Below are 25,187 nucleotides of genomic sequence, written 5' to 3'. Positions count from 1 at the left end.
TTTGGTTCCCTAGCTGGAACTAAAACAAAGAAGGTCAACTGGCCTCAGGTGGATAGAGCAGGAGCTCAACGAGCCCTTAGGAAGCTCAACAATTCCAGCCACCAGAAAGTGATCATTTAAAGCACCAGAAATTGCTTTACATGAATAAATTCACTAATGCAGTCAATAGAAGAAATAGTATTCAGTACGTACGCGGGTGGCGCTGTGGTCTAAACCACTGACCCTCTTGGGCTTGCCGATCAGAAGGTCAGCGGTTCGAATCCCCACAACGGGGTGAGTTCCTGTTGCTCGGTCCCTGCTCCTGCCAACCTAGCAGTTCGAAAGCATGCCAGTGCAAGTAGATAAATAGGTACCACTTCAGCAGGAAGGTAAATGGCGTTTCCGTGCACCCCTCTGGTTTTGCCGGAAGCAGCTTACTCATGCTGGCCACATGACCCAGAAAAACTGTCTGCGGACAAACGCCGGCTCCCTCTGCCTGTAAAGCGAGATGAGCGTCGCAACCCCAGAGTCATCTGCGACTCGACTTAACTATCAGGGGTCCTTTACCTTTACATTTAATGCCTCTGAATGTCGGTTGCTGGAAACCTCAGGAGGGGAAAGTTGTTGCTGTGCCCAATCTTTCTTTTTGTGGGTTTTCCACAGGTATCTGGTGAGCTAGGCCTCATCCAGCAGGGTTCTCATCCAGCAGGGTTCTCCTTACGTTCTGAAATGTGAAAGGAAATATACGGGAAGGAAACAGTGTGGCTGGGTGGAATGAGAGTCAAGTATGTCCCGCTTACAAACTTCCTCTGTTCCTTCTTTACCAGCTTGCCACCGCTCCTGCGCCAGCTGCGTCGGACCTTTGTCTACTCAGTGTGCGTCCTGTTCCTTTCCCCTAGTCCTGCGCCGGGGTCAGTGCCTTTCTGCATGCGGAGAGGGCTTTTACCAGGACCACACCATCTGCAAAGGTAAGAGAAATGTTGCTTCTAGTTGCAGGCCTAATAGGAAAGGAAAGCCTGCAACCCCATCTCAACAGGACTAGGCTCTAACGCAGCCGTGGCTCATGTAGGGGTCGCAGAGATAGCTTTTAAGTGGCAGGAGGACTGCACTCAGGGAGGCAGTGGTGGCGAGGTTGTGGCAGGGGGAGGTCTGGGCTGACAACCTCAGCTCCAGGGCTGCTGCTGCCAGTCCACAAATCTCTCATCTTCTCCCTGTCCTACTTTTCGGAGCAGGAGAAAAAAAGCTTGTTCCATCTTCCATGTGATAGCCCTTGAGATATTTGAAGATGGCTATCACATCTCCTCTCAGTCTTCCCCTATCCAGGCTAAACATACCCAATATCCTCAAACTTTCCTCATAAGGCTTGGTTTCCAGGCCCTTGGTCATATATGTCTACGAGGTACTGGTTTTATTTGTTATAACCGTCTTCCTTTGTTCCCCTCTTGATTTTCCTCACTGCATGTCTGTCTATTGTTTTAGTCCTGAATTTTACCTATAATTTTACCCTTGGATCCTCCTGAATCAGAAGAGGCTGTTCACAGTCTTTCTGGCTTTGATAAAACTGTATTGTTTGGCTGCTCTTAAAACAAACTAAAATCTGAAAACAACAAAATAAGCTACAGAGTAACTTAGGAGGGCCAGAGAAGACTGGCTGGTACCTCAACACTGCTCCCTGTCCCTCAGCAATTTGTCACCTGAGGCAGTTGCCTCGCTCTGTCAAATAGTAGGGCCGGCCCTGTCTCTCTTTGATGAAATCTCTTTCACATACATATATCCGTATATGTTCCATCTTCCTTTCTCCAGAAGGAGTATTTGCTTCTCGTTCTTCCACAGATACAGCACAACTTTTCTTGGGATTTCACAGTGGCTTTGCTGTTTTGCAGGATGCCATCCGTCTTGCCGCGAGTGCCTTGGCCCTGAACATTCGCACTGTACAAAGTGCATGAAGCCAGAGGAGGGGCTGCAACCTGGAATAATGGTCGAGGGGACATCTGTTGGTGTCTGCCTACCCCGATGCAAAGACCATTTCTACCTTCATAGTGATGGGATATGCAAAGGTGAGTGAAGGAAACTCCCAGGATATAATAATGAAGGAATCTTATCTTCATTGGTTCACGCTTTAAAAAAAGTCACAGGGTGAGACCCAACATACTGCACATGGGGCTTTTCATTCCTTTTCTCTCCCCTCCAGCTTCCTGCATGGTCCTCAGATCTGCTCTAGAGGTTTGGGGGATATTCTGGGGAGAGATATTGTGGGTTTATGGGGGTGGCCTGGAGGGTGGGGGTGAAGGGAAACCAGAAGGGCAGTAGGGCAGCAACCCCAACAAAGCACTCAACTATTCAAAAATCCCCAAATTATTTCCTAAAAGAAAACCAAACAGTCTAGATAGATGCAGCTGTGGGCCATCTTCAAAGCAGGGAGATTATGCTGACCTAGATGTCTCCCTCCTCCCATCTGGTTGAATAAATTGTCTAGAAATGATGGACTAGTAAAAGGTTGTTTTGCTAGCTGTTTTACTTTGTGTTGACATTTATTGGGAGACGGCCTGTTCCAAAGGTAGTTCTGAGCACTTTTGTTGCGCTCAAGGGCCTTCTCTTAACAAGGCTGCATCAGATTCCTTCTCAAAATCTCCAGGTCAGCATTTGTATCCCCCCCCCCAAAATAAAACGCTCCACGGAAAATAACTTTGCTTACAATATAGATATTTCAGAAATTGGCAGCAGAGAGAATCTATTGAGCTCAGGGTTTGCCTTCAGTTTCAAAACCGAATTGGAGAAAACTGGCCCAGGGCAGACGATTGTGGACATTGCAGGCCATTGCAGATTTGGGTTGAGTCAGGGGTCAGCAAACTTTTTCAGAAGGGGTCCGGTCCACTGTCCCTCAGACCTTGTGGGGGGCCGGACTATATTTTTTGGGGGGGCGGAGAACGAATTCCTATACCCCACAAATAACCCAGAAGCACATTTTAAATAGAAGCACACATTCTACTCATGTAAATACACCAGGCAGGCCCCACAAATAACCCAGAGATGCATTTTAAATAAAAGGACACATTCCACTCATGTAAAAGCACGCTGATTCCCAGACCGTCCACGGGCTGGATTGAGAAGGCAATTGGGCTGGATCTGGCCCCTGGGCCTTAGTTTGACACAAACCCCGCCCACCTTTTGGAGAGGGTGAGCAGAAATCGTAGCAGAGGGGAAAGTTGAGCAGCGTCCTTTCCAAGCATCGTGCGAGAAGGTGCTGTGAGCAAAACAAAACGAGGCAAATGCGGTTGGCTGCACTCACGTTCTCGTCCTTCTCCCCCATCTCTTTCTTTGCTGCAGAGTGCCACTCCTCCTGCTTATCCTGCCTGGAGAAATCGCCAGAGAACTGCACCACATGCGCACCCCCACGAACCTTTCACGAAGGCCGGTGTGTCTCTGAATGTCTGGATGGATGGTATCAACAGGAGGCGAGGTGCTACTGTGAGTCTGCAACGTTGAACACCTGTTTATTGCATGTCTGCCACCAGCACATTTGATCGCGGCTTGGTTGTAATGCCTTAACAAAAAATATTACCAAGGGGGAAAAATGCCTCCTTCCCATATTTTATTTTAGAGACAAGGGTGTCATCTGCTGCCACAGTGTAAAATCAATGGGTGCTGTGGGCTGTCTGCATGAGCAACAGCTTGGTTCATCAGGACATCCCTTTTGCTGTGGGGTTCTTATCCCTTCCTGGATTGTGAGATATACACAGTCTCCAGGAAACCAATATAAATGGGGAGATAGGGAAAAACCCAAAATTTGTGCAGAATGAGGGAGCATTGCTCTGTGGACGGGGTAGCCTTGCAGGCATTGCATGCATTTTTATTTTTCAAAAATTGATTATATTTATTATTAGATTTAAGGCTTTCGTGGAGGAGAAGGCTATCAGATGGAGGCAGGAATGCTTCTGAATGGCATTGGTTGGAAACCACAGGGGGACTTGTGCTCAGATCCTGGCTATGAGCTTCCCATAATGAGCATCTGACCTTATCCAGCAAACCCTCCCACGTTCTTATGTCCTTCCCGCTCCATTTGGTTATAACTATATAGATATCTAGAAAACATTCCAGAGCATCTTAGGGGAAATGATTCAAATGCTTGTTATATAAATATATATTTGTCTGTCCTCTTAAATAAATAAAACAGCCTGGAAGGGTGTTGGGGACGGCGTTGGTAGCCTTGACTCTTCCTTGCTTTATGTTTGTTTGAAACGCCAAAGATTAATGTGGACCTTAATCTTCCATTAAGATCCCATTTAATTTCAGGCTTGAGTTTGTGAGTACAGGTCCAGAGGAATGCCTCCCTTGCAGCTGTGCAGATAACAAAAGAGCTGCTCTTTTTATTTTATTAATGGGAAACGGTTGTGGGAAATACGCCGCCAATGTTTCGGGTGGCCTGAGGACAGTCTGATTTGCCACGAGCCGACAGGCGAGATAAACCTCTTGTTGCAGTGTATTGGGTTATTGTTTTTCATTTAGAGCCTGTTACAGGCTCTGAAGTTTATGGAGGAGGAAACATTGCAATGAGATACAGGGGGAAGAGTCTATTGAAGTTAGTTATTATCTGGCCGCAGGAGAGTTCTTCATGCAGCCGGCGCTCTCTTACGGGTACGCAGAAGATCTGAGCCCATATGTACGCAACAGATGGTTGCCTTTCGATCTGTGGCACAAGGAGCTGAATGGAAGAAGCTCCAGGTAGCTAGGATATGGCCGAGACCCAGCTCTGTAACCCTCTTTGTATGAGAGTTAACCCTGCCCTGACAATAGCCCCAGATGCTTCCCTGTAGGATAACTCGCCTTTCCACGAACAGCTGCTGCTCTCGCTTTTGTATGTGACGTACATCCATTGCACAGAATGCACTTGAATGTCATACTTCCGCGGCAGAGCTCCCTCATCAATGCTGCAGCTCAGGGAAACATCTGCTCCTTTTCGCTCTTTGTACATGTACGTCGGTATGTGTGCATTAGACACACATGTGTTCCTAGTCACGTACTTCTTTGCCAGCCATGAAGTCAATGTTTCTTTGCCTTTGTCGAAGACGTGGGTTGTCTTAGCAGAGCTCTCTGTCTTCTTTGCTGCCACCCAGTGTGCCATCCCTCTTGCAAGACATGCCATGGGCCGTCAGATGCGGACTGCGCCACCTGTCACCCTCACGCCACTCAGGCCAAAGGAAGGTGCAGGACTCCCTGCAAGGCAGAACAATACCTCAATCTGGTGGGCTACTGTGTTGGTAAGTGCAAGAGGAACATTACAGTCTCCAGCTCTGTTTCTTGCTTCTCTGTCTTCCACATTCATGCTATGTCTTTCGCAAGGGAGTTCAGGGTGTTGGGTGAACCTTTTCTCTGTCCCATCAATATCAGAAACTTGGGTGGTGGCGGCGCATGAGGCAGAGCCTTTTCAGTGGCTGCCCCCATATTGTGGAATTACCTCGGAAGAGAGCTTAGATCTGCTCCCTTTATGTTACCCTTCTGCCAGCAGGCTGAGACCTTCCTATTCAGAGAGAGGCCCTCGAAAACGGAGAGGAGATCAATGCCATACATGTAAAGCACATTCAATGAGCATTTAAAGCATATGACCCCCCCCCCAAAAAAAAATCATTGGAAATGTAGTTGGTTAAGGTTGCTGGGAAATACGGTTCTGTGAGAGCGAAACTACAGTTCCCAGGATTCTTTGGGGGAAAGTCATGTGCTTTAAATATGCGGAGGATGTGCTTTAAATATATGGTGTGGACTTGGGCTGCTATCAGGGCAAACTGCATTTTTGTTGCTGATCTGAATGTGTTCTGATGTATTTTAGTTATTGCTTTTAAATAGTTTGTTTTAAGCTGCTTTGCATTTTGTAATGTTGTAAGCTGCCTTGAATCCCAGCTTTGGAAAAGTAATAATAATACAACTAATAATAATAATAAGAATACAACATTTATTATTATTATTATTATTATTATTATTATTATTATTATTATTAAACAGCTCCCTGCAGTGCATTAGTCTTGGATGTTGTGTCTTGTCCGAGGCTCCTCACTAAAGCTCTGTGGCTGAATGCTGGTTTGCATCCCGGTTCCCTTGACCTACACCCTGGGCACTGCACCATGAAGGTTGCCTTTTAAAAAATCAGCAAGCAACAGCCGTGCCATTCAGCTGACCCATGAAGACAACACCTAGCACACTGCCAGCCCAATCTAAACATTAGATTACAGTGTTTTGATTTATTTGTTTATGTTTAGCAGATTTATATCCTGTCTTTTGACCCATTGATCATCAAGGTAGCTTCCGACAGATTGTAAATTTTGTGTGTGTGAGTGTGTGTGCATGCGCCCAATTAAAGGGAACAAAGTGTGCCTCCTTTCTGTTCTGCCGGTTGTTCTTTCTGGCAGGTATTGCGGGCTGGGTGGGCCGCAAGCTTCCTGCTGCTGCTCCTTTGCCTAACAGATGGTGCCAGATTGATCATCTCTTTGCCATGGTGTTCTTCCTGGGTGCCAGGGGGTTCTGCCTCCCAAGGGCCTAAGGGCCACCTGGCTGGTGGCAGAAGCCAGAGTATACCTTCCTTCAACTCTGCAGTGCCAGGTAACTGGCACCTGAAACAATGTCTTTTCATGCCGGGAGATGGGGAAGCAAGCTTTCTGCACCTTCTCCTCTTATCCCGTTGGATTTGACCAGTTTGGCCCTCTCCTTGCCATGGTGTATAGCAAGGGATGCATCTCTTGGTGTAATTTGTAGATTGGCAAGTCCTGAACCAGCTCACCACAGGGCAAGTCCCAGGCCTCATGGTCTCTGTGATGGGTATTCAGCAAGACCTCGTAATAAGCTCGCAAAGGGGTGCATTTTTGCAGAGCCATCAGCCATGGCCATGGGCAAGTTGACGTGAAGCCTCCTATCGACTTAACATGGTAAAGTCGAAAGCGGTGTGTTAGGAGGCCTTCTCTGTGCTAGAATCTCTGGAGGCTTCCCAAAGTCCTAGTGTCAGAGCCATTTTAGGCATTTAGGGGGAAAGCACATGGCGAAATTCCCATGGCACTGCTTCCATTCAGACTATATATGCTTGCGGAGGCAAAGTAGACTGGAATATTTAGTTTCTCCCTCGTGGGTCAAAGTTAGAACTTTCTCTCTGACATGCCAGTTTTCTACGCGCAGGGATCTTGTGCTGTGAAGCCTACTGGTGTGGGGTTCTGAGACCAAAAGAGATGTGCATGTTTTCCTCAAACTTGTTTACAACCCAGCCAAATGCCTCCCTCTCTTGAGGAGACCTTTCCCTGAGGAAAAATTCTTCCCCTTCAATGTTTACTCCAATCTGATTTGGCTACTTGGCCTTGTCAAGAAGCCTGTTCAGAGTGAAGGCAATTCTTCCTGCTCTTGTTCTGAATTGGCTTTGTTACATAGTCGAATCTGATGGGTTGTGGAGTGCCGTAATGTCGTAATGATTGAGGTCTGATCCCTGATTGACTCGGAACACCTTTCCAGGAAGTAGGAGGTAAAACAACCCAAAATAGTCCTGAAGCAGCAGATAAGAGCATGCAAATTTGGAGAGGTGCTGAGGGCTACAAACAAAATAAGCAAAAGTGTGTATGTCAGGATATATTTTATCTCCCAGAAAACCCGTGCCAAAAATGTTTATATGCCACCATATTGCCACTTCCCTAACTATCAGATAGTAGAGACTGGGGAAGAGCGTACTTTGCAATTTTCCTGACGTTATTGAATAGCTCAGCTGTGAATTTCTTTCGGAAACTCTGAAAGGCCATTTTATTTGGGTTGCATTTTGGTTAATACTAATGCGCTTGGTCGTAGTTTTTATTTAATTTTTAACTGGCCTCCTTTGCATGTATGGTTTTCAAACACTCCCCCCTCCCGCCTTAAAAAGAGTTTTTAATGGGATAGGCTGAACTGCAAACCCAAATAAATACCATTTTAAAAATGTATGGCTGAGTCTATTGCCACCAGTCTCCTGTGAGATGAATTTGATTAGGTTTGAATCAAGTGTGAGTTTTTCGTTATATGGAGAGAAAAATGAAATGCCAGGACTTTCAGAAAGGGATCCTCAGTGGTATATTGGCAGAGCGTTGAGTGATGTATGAAGTCTATGCCAAGAGAGAAGGTTGGTGAGAGACAGTTCAAATATTTTGAAGTTAAATGCTGCAGTTCAGAGGGCTTTAAATCTATGGTGTGGATCCGCCTTAAGGTGCAAGCAGTGCTGATCATTGGGCTTTTATCAGGGCAATCTGTGCTACTAATAATATTTATAATACAGTGGTGCCTTGGGTTAAGAACTTAATTCGTTCTGGAGGTCCGTTCTTAACCTGAAACTGTTCTTCACCTGAGGTACCACTTTAGCTGCCGCCGTGCTGCCGTCACACAATTTCTGTTCTCATCCTGAAGCAAAGTTTTTAACCCGAGGTACTATTTCTGGGTTAGCAGAGTCTGTAACCTGAAGCGTCTGTAACCCGAGGTACCACTGTAATAATTTATTATTTGTATGCCGTCCGTCTGACTGGGTTGCCCCAACCACTCTGGGTGGCTTCCCCAAAAATTATAAAACCACAGTAAAACATCAAACATTAAAAACTTCCCTATACAGGGCTGTCTTCAGATACCTTCTAAAAGTCATATAGTTGTTTATCTCCTTGATATCTGATGGGAGGGCGTTCCATAGGGCGGGTGTCACTACCAAGAAGGCCCTCTGCCTGGTTCCCTGTAACCTCACTTCTCACAATGAGGGAGCTGCCAGAAGGCCCTCAGAGCTGGACCTCTGTGTCTGGGCTGGATGATGGGGGCAGAGACGCTCCCTCAGGTATACAAGGCCAAGGTCATTTAGGGCTTTAAAGGTCAGCACCAACACTGTGGTGCTCGGAAACATGCTGGGAACCAATGTAGATCTTTTAGGACCATTGTTATATGGTCCCAGTGACTACTTCCAGTCACCAGTTTGGATTAATTGTAGTTTCTGAGTCTTCTTCTTCTTTGTTACATTTATATATCACCTTTATCTCAAGGTGTGGTGTACAGTGGTACCTCAGGTTAAGAACTTAATTCGTTCTTGGGTGGTGGCGGCGCATGAGGCAGAGCCTTTTCAGTGGCTGCCCCCATATTGTGGAATTACCTCGGAAGAGAGCTTAGATCTGCTCCCTTTATGTTACCCTTCTGCCAGCAGGCTGAGACCTTCCTATTCAGAGAGAGGCCCTCGAAAACGGAGAGGAGATCAATGCCATACATGTAAAGCACATTCAATGAGCATTTAAAGCATATGACCCCCCCCCAAAAAAAAATCATTGGAAATGTAGTTGGTTAAGGTTGCTGGGAAATACGGTTCTGTGAGAGCGAAACTACAGTTCCCAGGATTCTTTGGGGGAAAGTCATGTGCTTTAAATATGCGGAGGATGTGCTTTAAATATATGGTGTGGACTTGGGCTGCTATCAGGGCAAACTGCATTTTTGTTGCTGATCTGAATGTGTTCTGATGTATTTTAGTTATTGCTTTTAAATAGTTTGTTTTAAGCTGCTTTGCATTTTGTAATGTTGTAAGCTGCCTTGAATCCCAGCTTTGGAAAAGTAATAATAATACAACTAATAATAATAATAAGAATACAACATTTATTATTATTATTATTATTATTATTATTATTATTATTAAACAGCTCCCTGCAGTGCATTAGTCTTGGATGTTGTGTCTTGTCCGAGGCTCCTCACTAAAGCTCTGTGGCTGAATGCTGGTTTGCATCCCGGTTCCCTTGACCTACACCCTGGGCACTGCACCATGAAGGTTGCCTTTTAAAAAATCAGCAAGCAACAGCCGTGCCATTCAGCTGACCCATGAAGACAACACCTAGCACACTGCCAGCCCAATCTAAACATTAGATTACAGTGTTTTGATTTATTTGTTTATGTTTAGCAGATTTATATCCTGTCTTTTGACCCATTGATCATCAAGGTAGCTTCCGACAGATTGTAAATTTTGTGTGTGTGAGTGTGTGTGCATGCGCCCAATTAAAGGGAACAAAGTGTGCCTCCTTTCTGTTCTGCCGGTTGTTCTTTCTGGCAGGTATTGCGGGCTGGGTGGGCCGCAAGCTTCCTGCTGCTGCTCCTTTGCCTAACAGATGGTGCCAGATTGATCATCTCTTTGCCATGGTGTTCTTCCTGGGTGCCAGGGGGTTCTGCCTCCCAAGGGCCTAAGGGCCACCTGGCTGGTGGCAGAAGCCAGAGTATACCTTCCTTCAACTCTGCAGTGCCAGGTAACTGGCACCTGAAACAATGTCTTTTCATGCCGGGAGATGGGGAAGCAAGCTTTCTGCACCTTCTCCTCTTATCCCGTTGGATTTGACCAGTTTGGCCCTCTCCTTGCCATGGTGTATAGCAAGGGATGCATCTCTTGGTGTAATTTGTAGATTGGCAAGTCCTGAACCAGCTCACCACAGGGCAAGTCCCAGGCCTCATGGTCTCTGTGATGGGTATTCAGCAAGACCTCGTAATAAGCTCGCAAAGGGGTGCATTTTTGCAGAGCCATCAGCCATGGCCATGGGCAAGTTGACGTGAAGCCTCCTATCGACTTAACATGGTAAAGTCGAAAGCGGTGTGTTAGGAGGCCTTCTCTGTGCTAGAATCTCTGGAGGCTTCCCAAAGTCCTAGTGTCAGAGCCATTTTAGGCATTTAGGGGGAAAGCACATGGCGAAATTCCCATGGCACTGCTTCCATTCAGACTATATATGCTTGCGGAGGCAAAGTAGACTGGAATATTTAGTTTCTCCCTCGTGGGTCAAAGTTAGAACTTTCTCTCTGACATGCCAGTTTTCTACGCGCAGGGATCTTGTGCTGTGAAGCCTACTGGTGTGGGGTTCTGAGACCAAAAGAGATGTGCATGTTTTCCTCAAACTTGTTTACAACCCAGCCAAATGCCTCCCTCTCTTGAGGAGACCTTTCCCTGAGGAAAAATTCTTCCCCTTCAATGTTTACTCCAATCTGATTTGGCTACTTGGCCTTGTCAAGAAGCCTGTTCAGAGTGAAGGCAATTCTTCCTGCTCTTGTTCTGAATTGGCTTTGTTACATAGTCGAATCTGATGGGTTGTGGAGTGCCGTAATGTCGTAATGATTGAGGTCTGATCCCTGATTGACTCGGAACACCTTTCCAGGAAGTAGGAGGTAAAACAACCCAAAATAGTCCTGAAGCAGCAGATAAGAGCATGCAAATTTGGAGAGGTGCTGAGGGCTACAAACAAAATAAGCAAAAGTGTGTATGTCAGGATATATTTTATCTCCCAGAAAACCCGTGCCAAAAATGTTTATATGCCACCATATTGCCACTTCCCTAACTATCAGATAGTAGAGACTGGGGAAGAGCGTACTTTGCAATTTTCCTGACGTTATTGAATAGCTCAGCTGTGAATTTCTTTCGGAAACTCTGAAAGGCCATTTTATTTGGGTTGCATTTTGGTTAATACTAATGCGCTTGGTCGTAGTTTTTATTTAATTTTTAACTGGCCTCCTTTGCATGTATGGTTTTCAAACACTCCCCCCTCCCGCCTTAAAAAGAGTTTTTAATGGGATAGGCTGAACTGCAAACCCAAATAAATACCATTTTAAAAATGTATGGCTGAGTCTATTGCCACCAGTCTCCTGTGAGATGAATTTGATTAGGTTTGAATCAAGTGTGAGTTTTTCGTTATATGGAGAGAAAAATGAAATGCCAGGACTTTCAGAAAGGGATCCTCAGTGGTATATTGGCAGAGCGTTGAGTGATGTATGAAGTCTATGCCAAGAGAGAAGGTTGGTGAGAGACAGTTCAAATATTTTGAAGTTAAATGCTGCAGTTCAGAGGGCTTTAAATCTATGGTGTGGATCCGCCTTAAGGTGCAAGCAGTGCTGATCATTGGGCTTTTATCAGGGCAATCTGTGCTACTAATAATATTTATAATACAGTGGTGCCTTGGGTTAAGAACTTAATTCGTTCTGGAGGTCCGTTCTTAACCTGAAACTGTTCTTCACCTGAGGTACCACTTTAGCTGCCGCCGTGCTGCCGTCACACAATTTCTGTTCTCATCCTGAAGCAAAGTTTTTAACCCGAGGTACTATTTCTGGGTTAGCAGAGTCTGTAACCTGAAGCGTCTGTAACCCGAGGTACCACTGTAATAATTTATTATTTGTATGCCGTCCGTCTGACTGGGTTGCCCCAACCACTCTGGGCGGCTTCCCCAAAAATTATAAAACCACAGTAAAACATCAAACATTAAAAACTTCCCTATACAGGGCTGTCTTCAGATACCTTCTAAAAGTCATATAGTTGTTTATCTCCTTGATATCTGATGGGAGGGCGTTCCATAGGGCGGGTGTCACTACCAAGAAGGCCCTCTGCCTGGTTCCCTGTAACCTCACTTCTCACAATGAGGGAGCTGCCAGAAGGCCCTCAGAGCTGGACCTCTGTGTCTGGGCTGGATGATGGGGGCAGAGACGCTCCCTCAGGTATACAAGGCCAAGGTCATTTAGGGCTTTAAAGGTCAGCACCAACACTGTGGTGCTCGGAAACATGCTGGGAACCAATGTAGATCTTTTAGGACCATTGTTATATGGTCCCAGTGACTACTTCCAGTCACCAGTTTGGATTAATTGTAGTTTCTGAGTCTTCTTCTTCTTTGTTACATTTATATATCACCTTTATCTCAAGGTGTGGTGTACAGTGGTACCTCAGGTTAAGAACTTAATTCGTTCCGGAGGTCTGTTCTTAACCTGAAACTGTTCTTCACCTGAGGTACCACTTTAGCTGCCGCTGCGCCACCGCCACGTAATTTCTGTTCTCAGCCTGAAGCAAAGTTCTTAACCTGAGGTACTATTTCTGGGTTAGCGGAGTCTGTAACCTGAAGCGTCTGTAACCTGAATCATCTGTAACCCGAGGTACCACTGTAATAATTTATTATTTGTATGCCGTCCATCTGACTGGGTTGCCCCACCCACTCTAGAAACCATAAAACCATTCTAATTCTGAACATGGTACCACTGTACATGCTTCTCCTCCCCATTTCACCCTCACAGCAACCCTGTGAGGTAGGTTAAGCTAAGAGAGGGTGACTGGCCCAAGGTCACCCCATGAGCTTCCTGGCTGAGTGGGGATTCGAACTCTGCTCTCCTAGGTCCTAGTCCAACACTCTAACCGTTACACCACACTGGCTCTCGCCTTCAAGGGTAGCCCCACGGAGAGCGCATTGCAGTAGTCCAAGTGGGAGATAACCAGAGCATGCCCCACTCTGGCCAGACAGGGCGCAAGCAGGCAAGTAGGGTCTCAGCCGGCACACCAGATGCAGCTTTATTCTTGTTGCCGAATGTGTTCTGATGTATTTTAATTATTTTCTCCTCCCGATTTTCCATTCCACATCACCACCTCCACAATGGCCATTCAGGATTCTGTGGCCACTGAGCATGCACAATCCTAATTAATCTCTTTCTGCTCCCCTCCAATATTAAGATATATATATATATTTGTACTTCTGTAAGCATTGCAGTTCCCCAAAGGATGCTGCTGCGGTGTGTTTGTGTGTGATGCCTTTTTTGCACCATAAGCAACGGCACTCGCACTCTGAGCACTGGAAATAAAGGGGTTGATTCTTACGTAGGAAGAATCCACTGTGGCCCCAAACGCCAGCTGCCCAAGAGCTTCGCTGTTTCATCGGGGCTTGTGCAGGATATCTTTCCTAGTGGATTGGGCCCCTGTGAAACCTCTGCCAGAAGTTGCTAATTGCATTTACCTATTTAAGGGAGATTAATCACATTTTAATCTATCGGGAGGACAAGCATAAACACTGCCTGGGAAACGTTCCAGTCACTTCAGAGCTTTACCGCGGCCATTTTTTTTAGCTTATCAAAGGAAAGATAACAGTTGCAGAGCTTATGCCAGAACTCGAAGCTTCCAAGAAAGATAATGGATCCGAAAAAAGGGGGAAATGTGAAAAGATTTAAATGGTATCATTCTCTAGTTCATCATTCCGACTCCCCTTCGCAACAGTTCTCCTGCGTCTTTTGAGCCAAAAGACTTATTTCTTTGATCTCGAGAAGTAATTTTTTTCACGGCTTATTTGTTTTCCACCCACAACAGAGTTATTGCTTCGTCTCCTTGCAGCCGAGGCGAGGAATGAAGAGATCGGAGTAGATAAAACAAGGGCGAAATATTTGTACCCAGATTAATTCTGCAACTTTTTCATTAGAGGATCTAAAGGAGGGAAGGGCCTCTAGTTGGGGAGGGGGCCATAGCTTGGTGGTGGAGGCCACAGCTCGCATGCAGAAGGGATTTGCGTCCATTCCTGATATCCCCAGCTGAAGGATAGCAGCTACCCGAAGCCCTAGGTTAGCTGATTCTGGGCAGAGTGGACAATACTGAGGACCAAACCAGACTAAGAATAAATTGCAGGCATGGGTGGCCCAGGCTTACTTATAAGTAAGGAAGTAACACTTCATCGGAACAGAATAATGGTACAGTGGTACCTCGGGTTACAGGCGCTTCAGGTTACAGACTCTGCTAACCCAGAAATAGTACCTCGGGTTAAGAACTTTGCTTCAGGATGAGAACAGAAATCATGCTGCGGCGGCAACAGGAGGCCCCATTGGCTAAAGTGGTGCTTCAGGTTAAGAACAGTTTCGGGTTAAGAACGGACCTCCAGAACGAATTAAGTTCTTAGCCCGAGGTTCCACTGTACAGACTCGGAATGAGCTGAATACCATTCAGGAGCTTTTTCAAGGTGAAGGGTTCGAGGGAATAAGTCCTGTTTAGGAGCAAGGGCCCAATGTTCATGAGCAAAAACGATCAACAAGGATTTCAAGGGTGCACAAAGCTGCTCCAACAAGTTTCCTCGCCTACCCACCAAGGAGGTGCAGAGAATCTCTGACTACTCATAAGTCTGTCTGTCCACTCCTGTTTTGAGGGCAGGCGCTATGTCTACAGCGGCCTTTATCACACTTGGAACATGTGCAGAGGAGGGCGACCAAGATGATCAAGGGTCTGGAAACCAAGCCTTATGAGGAATAGTTGAAGGAGTTGAGTATGTTTAGCCTGGAAAAGAGGAGACTGAGAGGAGATAGGATAGCTGTCTTCAAATATCTGAAGGGCTGTCACATGGAAGACCCGAACCAATGGCTTCAAGTTACAAGCAAGGAGATTCTGACTAAACATTCGGGAGAACTTTCTGACGATAAGAGCTGTTAGGCAGTGGAATGGACTCCCTTGGGAGGTGGTGAACTCTCCTTCCTTGGAGGTTTTTAAGCAGAAGTTGGGTGGCCACCTGTCATGGATGCTTTAGCTGAGATTCCAGCATTGTAGGGAGTTGGGCTTGATTACCCTCATTCTCCCATCCAGCTCCTCAATTTTATGATTCTATGATTGCCACCAGGGCAGTGGCTCAGGAGAATGGGAATATCCTGGGGGAAGAGAACAGAGGAGGTACTCTCTCTGCCTAATGGTAGGTGTCAAGTGTGCGTGCAGGAACCAGGCCCTGTGACCAATAGGACTTTGCAGGACTGGGGCCTTCCTCAGTTTGTTCTGAAGATGCAAAGCGCGGTCTCACAGGTGAGGCCGATTGGCAACTCACAGCACCTGGTGGCAAGAGCCGGGAAGGGATGTAAGGTCAGCATTTCCATTGGGCTCTTTGCCACAGCAACACGTTCCCTGCCTTGCTGTGTTTGACTCCTTGACTCCTTGCTTCTTGATCCTTGGATTCCTGACTTCGTGACCCCTTGCTTCTTGATCCTTGGACCCCTGACTTCGTGACCCCTTGCTTCTTGATCCTCGGACACCTGACTTCGTGACTCCTTGCTTCTTGATCCTCGGACACCTGACTTTGTGACTCCTTGCTTCTTGATCCTCGGGCCCCTGACTTCGTGACTCCTTGCTTCTTGATCCTCGGACCCCTGACTTCGTGACTCCTTTCCTGACCCACGGACCCTTGGCTTCTTGACTCCCAGCTCTCTGACCCTTGGACTCTTGGCTTTCTGACTCCTGGCTTCTGGACTTCCACTCCTGCTCCCACCTCACCATCTTGCCCCCGGTCCCAACGTCCCCAGCAGGAACTTCGATCGGCCATGAACCGGACCATGACAGTAGGGCTGGCCTTGCAACCAAGCTTGACAAGGGATGTAGAGCACCAATGCCCAGTGGTAGGGCTGGCCCTGCAATAAAGGTTACAGGGGACGGAAAGCACCAATGGCTCAGGAGGGAAGACACTGGGCATGGAAACTATTTTATGTCCCCCTCTCCCCCACCCCACAGCACACACACTTCTGCTTGTCTGCAGCTTTACTATGAAAGATAGCCTTATCATTTGGCATAATTCAGCCTGGTTTCTATCTGCCCCTTCCTCCAGTCTCCCATCCTTGACTTCTCAGTAAGGAACACCCTCCCCCCGAATTCTCCACAAGTATTTTCAGCAAGAATTCACAGCAACGCTTATCAGCAAATCCCTCCCGAGTTTTCTACAAGTGGTCGGCTTTGCAGGCGAGACTCCGAGGAAAGAGGGCCAGAGCTGCCAGAATGACTGACGTTGTCCTTCATATAGCCATGGAGGGTGCAGCAGCTGTAGTTTGTATCTGTAGAAAAAGAAAGGGCAGGCAATACAGTGGTACCTCGGGTTACATACGCTTCAGGTTACATATGCTTCAGGTTACAGACTCCACTAACCCAGAAATAATACCTTGGGTTAAGAACTTTGCTTCAGGATGAGAACAGAAATTGCGCGGCAGCGGCAGCGGGAGGCCCCATTAGCTAAAGTGGTGCTTCAGGTTAAGAACAGAATGGTTGGATTTTAAGGAATGAATATTATATGTAGCTGCAGCACAGAGAGCCAGAAGTCATTTTTCTCTTTTCTATCTTTCTGTAGTTTTTTCTTCTTTCTCTTCCTTTCAGGTCTCTCCTTTCCTTCTTTTTTATTCTTCTGACTTTGTTCTCTTTTAGACCCAAGTGGCTGTCTTATCTTAGTATATTATAAAAAGATACTTTGTAATTTGTATGTATTTTTTCATATATCTATGAATATGTATCAATAAACAAGTTAATAAAAAATGTGAATAAATTTTCATGAGGATCAAAATAAAAAAAAATCTCAAACTGAGCTGGAATATGGAGTCAGATCAGCCCCAGCCAGCATGGCCACTTTGCCCTGGGATGGTGGAGAATTGTGTTCCCCAAACATTTTGAGGGCTACAGGTTTCCCACCTGTAGTTTATAGCACAGGCCATCACCAGCTGCCTAGTGAACAGTTTTGGCAGCCAACAGTTGGGGGAAACAGGAGGTCCAAGATGACAAAGATGGCCACCAACTAGGATGCTGGACTTGATGAACCTAGAACGTTGGTTCCCAAAGTGGGTGGTACCACCCCTTGGGGGAATTACCTAGCAGAGTGCTAGGAGGAGAGAGGACGGCAGAGGGGTGCTGGAGGGGTAAATAGCAATCAGACTTTGAATAGCTGGTATCACTGGATGAAGTTCATCAATTTTGTTGAATCAATTAAACTAAACAGTTTTACAGTCATACCTCAGGTTGCGAACGCTGCGGGTTACGTCTTTTCAGGTTGTGTCCTGCGGCAACCCAGAAGTACTGGAAAGGGTTACTTCCAGGTTTCGCCGCTCGTGCATGCACAGATGCGCAAAATGATGACAGGCGCATGCGCAGAAGCGTCGAATTGCGAGCCGCATGTGTGCGGATACGGGTTGCGTTCCTTTCAGGTTGTGAACGGGGCTCCGGAATGGATCCCGTTTGCAACCAGAGGTACCACTGTAATTGGATTTTGAATAAAGGTGCAGTGAATTGTTACTGCTTTGAATTGTATTGTATTCTCTTCCTTAGTGGGTCGTGCAAACTGCTATTCTGAATAATGCTTTTTATAGGGTAGAGTAGGGGGCGCTGAGGATGAGTTTGTGGCAACAAGGGGCTGTGACCCAAAAAGGATGGGCAGCAGAACAGTACACATTCACGCTATGTGCATAATTTGTTTTGGGGGGAGGCTTCCTTTGAAGACAGTCCCTAAAGTGCAGTTGGTGCTGAATTAAGTGTCCAGGCTGTTATTTGGGAGGAGACTGATAGTATTCCCTTGGTCCCCTCTCCCTCAACCTGGGCGAGAGACAGACTTGGGCAGCAGTGAATAATCAAATGAGAAAGAGGCAGAAGAAAAGCTTGACTCAAAGAAGGGATTCTTGAGGAGGAGGAGAAAAAGAAAAAGGCAGATAAGCTCAGGCAGTAGACTAAGGAAGAAAGGGAAAGGAGAGGCGGCTGGTGGCAAAGGGATGTTTAATTAAAAAGAATGGTCTGGGAGCTCGGAAACGCAAGTTTAATAAATATAAATAAATAAATAAATAAATAAATAAATAAATGCACAGAAAGCAAAACGAGGTGTTCAGGCAATTGGCCCATATAACCGATAGCTTCCTGGGACTATTATTCTATATTCTATATGTAGCATAATAGTAATATTAGCCTTGAAGCAAACACCTGTCCAGGGATTTGTTGACTTGCGTGACCTGAGTGTAACTTTCACCTCTTCTCCCCTCGCAGTTCATAAAGTTCGGTCATTTGTTTCCACCGCCTAATTACTGAAACCTGATCGATTGGAATAATCATATATTGCCACAAGCGGCATAATTTGCATATATTATTTGGTTCCTTGAGAGCTCGAAGGGTTTGACTTGGCCTGTCAAGGAAAGTTGCTTTTTTCTCCCGTAATGAATGGCTTGTCTCTGTCTGTGCTGTTGCCGCACCTCAATCTCTTCAACACTTATTGAAATGTCACCATGTGAATTTGCCTTCAGAGGTTATTAATCATGGGTTAACAAGTAGCTGTCACATGAAACCATGCAACTGAAAGCATTAAATTATACCACAGAAACTATTATAAGGTTCTTTTTTTTTAAGAGGGGAAAAAACCCCCACAAGAACTCTGCTTTCATAATAATGTTTTCGTAGCTATCTTCCCATCCATCAATGCTGCTTGTTAATCGAGAATTTTCCTTCAGACCCTTGAGGTGGAACGATGTATTTGGGACTTCAAGGGAACTCAGAGCCAAATATGACGCTTTTCAGTACCTTGAAGGGAAATTGTTTGCCAATTGCAAATTAATTGCAGCGAGGAAGCCGGTGGCAAAGAGAGAGCATTACAGCTGCGAGAAAGGCAACTATCATTATCTTTCAGAGTGGGTGGCAGTTCCTCAGGTTTAAAGGAGACTCTGGGCTACGTGAACCAATTAGCGCAAGTAAATTTAATTGGCAGGATGTTTCTGAAAAACTTGAGGGTGGGAATTGCTGAGGAATGGTAATAGTTGCAGAAGGGAAACCAAGACAAATTGCATAGCATAGGCTCGTCCATTAATGCAAGTGGGGCACTGCCCCACCAGTGTCATTCTGCCACTCCTCAATTGCCTGCCTCCTTACATATATTCCAGACACCTCCATTTTTAAGAATCCAAACGGAACGTTGTAACAAGTGGAGGAACATTGCACAAGTCATATCTTGTGAGCTCTTAGTGGGATGGCATTTGACTAAGTTTTATTCATGGTAAGGTAAAGGTAAAGGGACCCCTGACCATTAGGTCCAGTCGTGGCCAACTCTGGGGTTGCGGAGCTCATCTCGCTTTATTGGCTGAGGCAGCCGGCGTACAGCTTCTGGGTCATGTGGCCAGCATGACTAAGCCGCTTCTGGCGAACCAGAGCAGCGCACGGAAACGCCGTTTACCTTCCCGCCGGAGCGGTACCTATTTATCTACTTGTACTTTGACGTGCTTTCGAACTGCTAGGTTGGCAGGAGCAGGGACCGAGCAACGGGAGCTCACTCTGTCGCGGGGATTCGAACCGCCGACCTTCTGATCGGCAAGTCCTAGGCTCTGTGGTTTAACCCACAGCGCCACCCACGCCCCACTTTATTCATGGTAGACCCGATGAAATTTCTGGAAGATTGTGGCCTAAGCATTTGCCAGTGAATTTAATTGAGAAGTGACGTGAGCAGAATTTATTTAGGTCTCCACTCCTTCCTTTTTTATTGAGGGAGGACAGAGTGTTGACTCATCCTCAACAAGTTATTACCATTTTGTAAAAGACTGAACCGTATGCTGGCTTGCTGAAGAGGTGCAGGGCCTGTAAGTCAGAGCTATTCTGCCTGGCTTTCAATTTGAACTTAGCCTGATCTTTTATTCCCCTTCCTTCCCTCCTCCTCCCCTTTTTATGAAGATTACCCGCTCTGGGATCCCACAGCTAATTCTCCCCTGGTCTCCTCACTGGCCCAAACAGGACTAACTTAACCAGCTAGTCCTGGTGATCATCTAATGTTTATTGGATGGATTTTCCCTCTAAATTGATTTTTGAATTCTGAATTTACTGTTATTCACACTGGAGAAATGCTCCAAAGATACATGAGGAGGATCTGGAGCAGTTCTGGTTTTGGAACTGTGGTAAACTCATGGGCAGATAAGCTGTAGAAAAATTACTGCGCCGAGTGAGGGGTATGGAATAGATGACCCCAGCTTCGCTTCCTGCTCTATGTTTTTATGATTCCAGTATCCTTCAGGTTGGGATGCGGGTGGCGCTGTGGGTTAAACCACTGAGCCTAGGGCTTGCCGATCAGAAGGTCGGCGGTTCGAATCCCCACAATGGGGTGAGCTCCCATTGCTTGGTCCCTGCTCCTGCCAACCTAGCAGTTTGAAAGCACGTCAAAGTGCAAGTAGATAAATAGGTACTGCTCCAGCGGGACGGTAAACGGCGTTTCCATGTGCTGCTCTGGTTCGCCAGAAGCGGCCTAGTCATCCTGGCTACATGACCCAGAAGCTGTATGCCGGCTCCCTCGGCCAATAAAGCGAGATGAGCGTCGCAACCCCAGAGTCGGTCACGACTGGACCTAATGGTCAGGGGTCCCTTTACCCTTACCTTTATCCTTCAGGTTATAAGCAATGTGTTTGGAACAATGCTGTGAGTTATCTTAACCGCTTGAGGTTGATGCTAGACTAAACTGAAAGCAAATTCTCCCTCCCGTTCATTCCAATGGGTGTCGTGAAGGAGAGAAAGATAAATATAAAGAGAAAATATTATTATGGTGGAAGCGGGAAACATTAAAGAGAATTTTGTGTTCCGTTTCAGGTTTTTTTTATTTATTCTCTAGCTCAAAGGGAAATGGCTGTGAAAAATCCAAACAAGTTTCTACAGAATAAAGTACCTCTTTCCTCTCATCCCTCCATCCCTAGTTCCCCATGGTCCATCAAATTCACTACAAGCCTCTCCTTTTCTCTCGTTTTTCTTCCCCTCTGAGAGAGATCAATAGCATGAACGTACGTCCTTTGATGTCCCCGTGGTCAAAGCAGTGCTGCAGGATACAGAGAGCTCTGTGCTTCCCCCCAGGAAGGAAAGACTCACTTATGGGAACTGTGTTCTCACACAGAGGCAAAAGCAAACAAACTGTACAGACGTACGTCTGTGCAATGGCATGGAAGCGAAAGTTGTCCTTGTTTAATGTTTGGGAGGTGTGTGGGAGCATGTCAGAGACTTAAGTCAAAATACCAATTCTTTATTTGTGTTGCAGTGGATTTCACCTGGAGAAACTAGTAAATGTAAAGGGACCCCTGACCATTAGGTCCAGTCATGGCCGACTCTGGGGTTGCGGCGCTCATCTCGCTTTACTGGCCAAGGGAGCTGGCATACAGCTCATGTGGCCAGCGTGACTAAGCCGCTTCTGGCGAACCAGAGCAGCACACGGAAACGCCGTTTACCTTCCCGCCAGAGCGGTACCTATTTATCTACTTGCACTTTGACGTGCTTTCGAACTGCTAGGTTGGCAGGAGCAGGGACCGAGCAACGGGAGCTCACCCCATCACGGGGATTTGAACTGCCAACCTTCTGACAGGCAAGTCCTAGGCTCTGTGGTTTAACCCACAGCGCCACCCGCGTCCCTCGGAGAAACTAGTAGGTGCATGCAAAGTCCCATCAGCCCCAGGCAAGATGACCAGTGGCCAGGGATGATGGAAGCTGCAGCTGAGCAACATTTGAAAGGCCAGTGGCTCACCACCCCAGCTATATAGTGAGTTTTCCCATTCATTTCAAGAGGGCTTGAGGAGAGCATGAAATCCAGGACTGGTGGGTAGCTGGGATGAAGCATCTCTGAAAGCAGGGTGTTGTTGGTTGGTTGGTTGGTTGGTTGGTAGAATTCCCCTTTGGACAGCCTTCCCTAACCTGGTGTCATGGGCTGGCTGGACACAGAGGAATGGTGGGAGGCACCAACTGAGGCACCACCAAGGGAAGAAGGCTCAGAGCCTGGGAATTGGTTGTGGGATGATTGAATTAAATTTTATTATTTCGGTCACAGACCAGTTCCAGCCCACATAACAATATCAAGGAAGTCATAAAACACGATAGGGATACATTTGAATTTGCAATTAGGTGGTGGGATGATGATGAGTGGCCAGAGGGAGAAGGAGGAGGCATCAGAAGCTGAAAAGGCAACAGGCTTTAGTGAGCAGGGAGAGTTTGTGGCAGAAGGAAGTCTAGAATCAGAGCAAGAAGTTGCAGAATGAGAGGAGGGAGGCCAAGAGGCAGAGATGAGTCTGGCTGCTGAAAAATCCTAGAAGTCTCCCTCTCCTGCTGTGACAAGACCCCCCTTCCTCTGCTGGGCTCTTAGAAGAGGTATGAAGAGGGAGGAACAGAGGCCAGCTGGCATAGTCTCAGATTATTTGGGAAGGCCCATGGGGAGGGAGATTTAGGCAGCTGTGGGAAGGTGTGGACCTTCAGCCTCCACAACTGCCTCATAGGGGCAAGACTTGCCAAGAAGACTTGCTGTGCCCATTAGGCCTGGCGCTCTGGGGCTGACCTTGTTTTTTCATTTAAAAGAGAGAGAGTTAATTTTACTTACTCTGTGTGATTTATTCCCAACACCTGCTCCTGACACCTAGTGCCTTCTGTTTTGGACTACAACTCCCCTCAGCTTAGTCAGAGCTGGCTGGGGCTGATGGGAGTTGTAGTCCAATAGATCTTCAGCGCACTAGGTTGGGGAAGGCTGCCTTAGGCTACTGAATTTGCTGCAAATAATAAACGGTTCAGACTTGAGAGCAAGGAAGCATCTTAATCTATCTGGTGTTTAGGGAAATGGTTGTATGCATACAGGTAGAACCACATGGCTTCTCCTAGCAAGACATTGCCAAAACTGAGGAAGCTGGCATCAAGCTTTTCTACTTTCTGGTAGCTCCTGATTGACCCTCTTCTATCACTTGATTTCCCAGGCCAGGACTTGTCAGGGCTGTTATGAATCTCCTGGCTAGAAATGTCTGTAGGTTCTCCCCTGCAGCCAGCAAGCCCTTGTGGCAAAGGGAGCCAGTGTCTGATCTCAGTGGCTCCTGTTTCCAAGCCCTACAGGATCGGGCTAGGAACACAGGGCAAGGCTGAGCCTAATATTAAGCACTTTCAACACATTTTGATTACTGCACATTAAACATGCTCTTAGATTTCTCCCATTGGAACCAGTGTGGCTTAAAGATGTGCTAACTTTGGGTTGCATGCTGGGTTATGGTATCTCCCAAAGGTCTTTGCTTTGTTCATTCATTACCAATCTACTGCCATTGGAATTTGAGCTCCTTGATTCTTTTCGGTTCCTTTGGAGTGCCAGGTCTGGGTTGCAGAATCCGAATATCTTTTCATTCACTTGTAGTGGAGTTTTGGAAATGGACAGAAAGGTTAACTTCCAGCAGGAAACCTGGCAGCAAGCTATGCATGGTACTTCGAAGGCAGCAGCTTGATTGCATTGCTTTCAAGACAGCCATCATTTCCCATATAATTTTCTGAATCACCGTAATGAGGAATAATTTGGCTTCCAGGATCCCTTCCATTGTCCCTGCATTGTGCACAAAAGACTTCTTGTAAAACTTTCTGAAACTCCTTTGGTTCAGGGGAAGGTCATGAGCAACTTGTTGACGGGTTGCTGGCAAAGTAGGAGGGGGGTCTGAGTCCGCCTCTCCCTGCTGTGAACTCCATCCTCTCTAGGCTGATAGGTGGCTAGAGGCGGACAACATGCCCAGTGCTTTTCTGAAAACATGGCCAGTGTGGAGACATGGTGGCGCTGCAGAATGCCAGTGCCAGCGGCAGAAAACCCAAATGGCCCTCACTCACTTCTGGCTCTCAGTGGTAAAAATACAAAAAGAGTGATCATGGACCTTCTAAGTGTGGTGAAAACAGGTTGAACACACATTAATCATATTTCATTTTTTAATTTGGTTTTACAAATTCATTCACACAAATAATGTTATTGCAAATATTAGAATTTTACACAAGATTCTTCTGAATTCTGGGACTCCCCTCCTCCCTCCATGGGTTCTTTAAATAACATTTTCAACTGCATATTATAAGTGCATCTTAATTAACAGTACTCCATTGTATCCAAAATCTATGTATCATTGCAGGAGTAATTTAAAGCCTGCCAAAACGTTTTGAGTGTTTACAGTGGTCTTTCAAATGCAATATATATTTGTCCCATCCTCTGTTGAAGTTTTGATCCTCCTGATTTCTGATTTTCCCGGTTAATCTTGCCATCTCTCTATAGTCCAGTAATTTCATCTGCCAGTTTGCCCTAGTAGGTATCTTGTCATCTTTCCAGCTCTGGGCAAGTAGCATCCTTGCAGCTGTTATAGCATACATAAACAGTCTTTTCAGTTCCACGTTAACCGTATTTCAAGGCATCTTTTCTCAGGACAAGAAAACTTGTGTTCAGGCTGCTTCCTTCAAATGGAGAAGGCCTGTCTATCTTTGCCCTGATAAATCTTACTAGTGGCACCTTCCTTGTGGCACTCTCTTCCTAAAGGGCTCTGTGCCTTTACCCTATCAGATTCTTACCCTCTGAAAACTCCTTTGTTTTAAATGGCATCATCAGCTGATTCGTGTTCCTGGCTGTGGGTACTTAGATGGGCTTTTGCTGCTGTTTTTAAATTAGTTTTTAACATTTTAGTGAAGAACGAAAAATCTTCCCACTTTTAAGTTTCTGTTTTATTTATAAAAAATGTTTATATACATCTAGCCTGTGTAGGAAATGTCTTAAGTGGCAAACACCAAATATAAACACAAGAAAAACATAAAAGCAGAAAACGGTATAAGAAGCTCGCCACTCGCGTGAAACGCATCTAGCCCAAAAAGCTGGTTGATACCAGAAAGTCTTCAGAAATAAGACTTGGTGCTTGGTGGGTTTCCAATGGGTGGGCATTCCACATTG

General features: G+C 46.2%; 1 protein-coding gene across 1 annotated transcript in view; it reads left to right on the top strand.

Moving 5' to 3' along the window:
• FRAS1 (Fraser extracellular matrix complex subunit 1) overlaps nucleotides 1–25,187 on the top strand; it is a 354,385-nt gene that overhangs the window by 195,356 nt on the left and 133,842 nt on the right. The window contains exons 16-19 of the mRNA XM_053404373.1: nucleotides 807–947; nucleotides 1,863–2,036; nucleotides 3,307–3,447; nucleotides 5,094–5,237. Of these exons, the coding sequence (XP_053260348.1) occupies nucleotides 807–947; nucleotides 1,863–2,036; nucleotides 3,307–3,447; nucleotides 5,094–5,237 (600 nt within the window). The remainder of the gene's footprint in view (nucleotides 1–806; nucleotides 948–1,862; nucleotides 2,037–3,306; nucleotides 3,448–5,093; nucleotides 5,238–25,187) is intronic.

The sequence above is a fragment of the Podarcis raffonei genome, chromosome 9 (genome assembly GCF_027172205.1).
Source record: "Podarcis raffonei isolate rPodRaf1 chromosome 9, rPodRaf1.pri, whole genome shotgun sequence".
In the NCBI taxonomy this organism is placed as follows: Eukaryota; Metazoa; Chordata; class Lepidosauria; order Squamata; family Lacertidae; genus Podarcis; species Podarcis raffonei.
The sequence above is the reverse complement of the archived record's forward strand: the minus strand, read 5'-3'. Positions and strand labels throughout refer to the sequence as shown.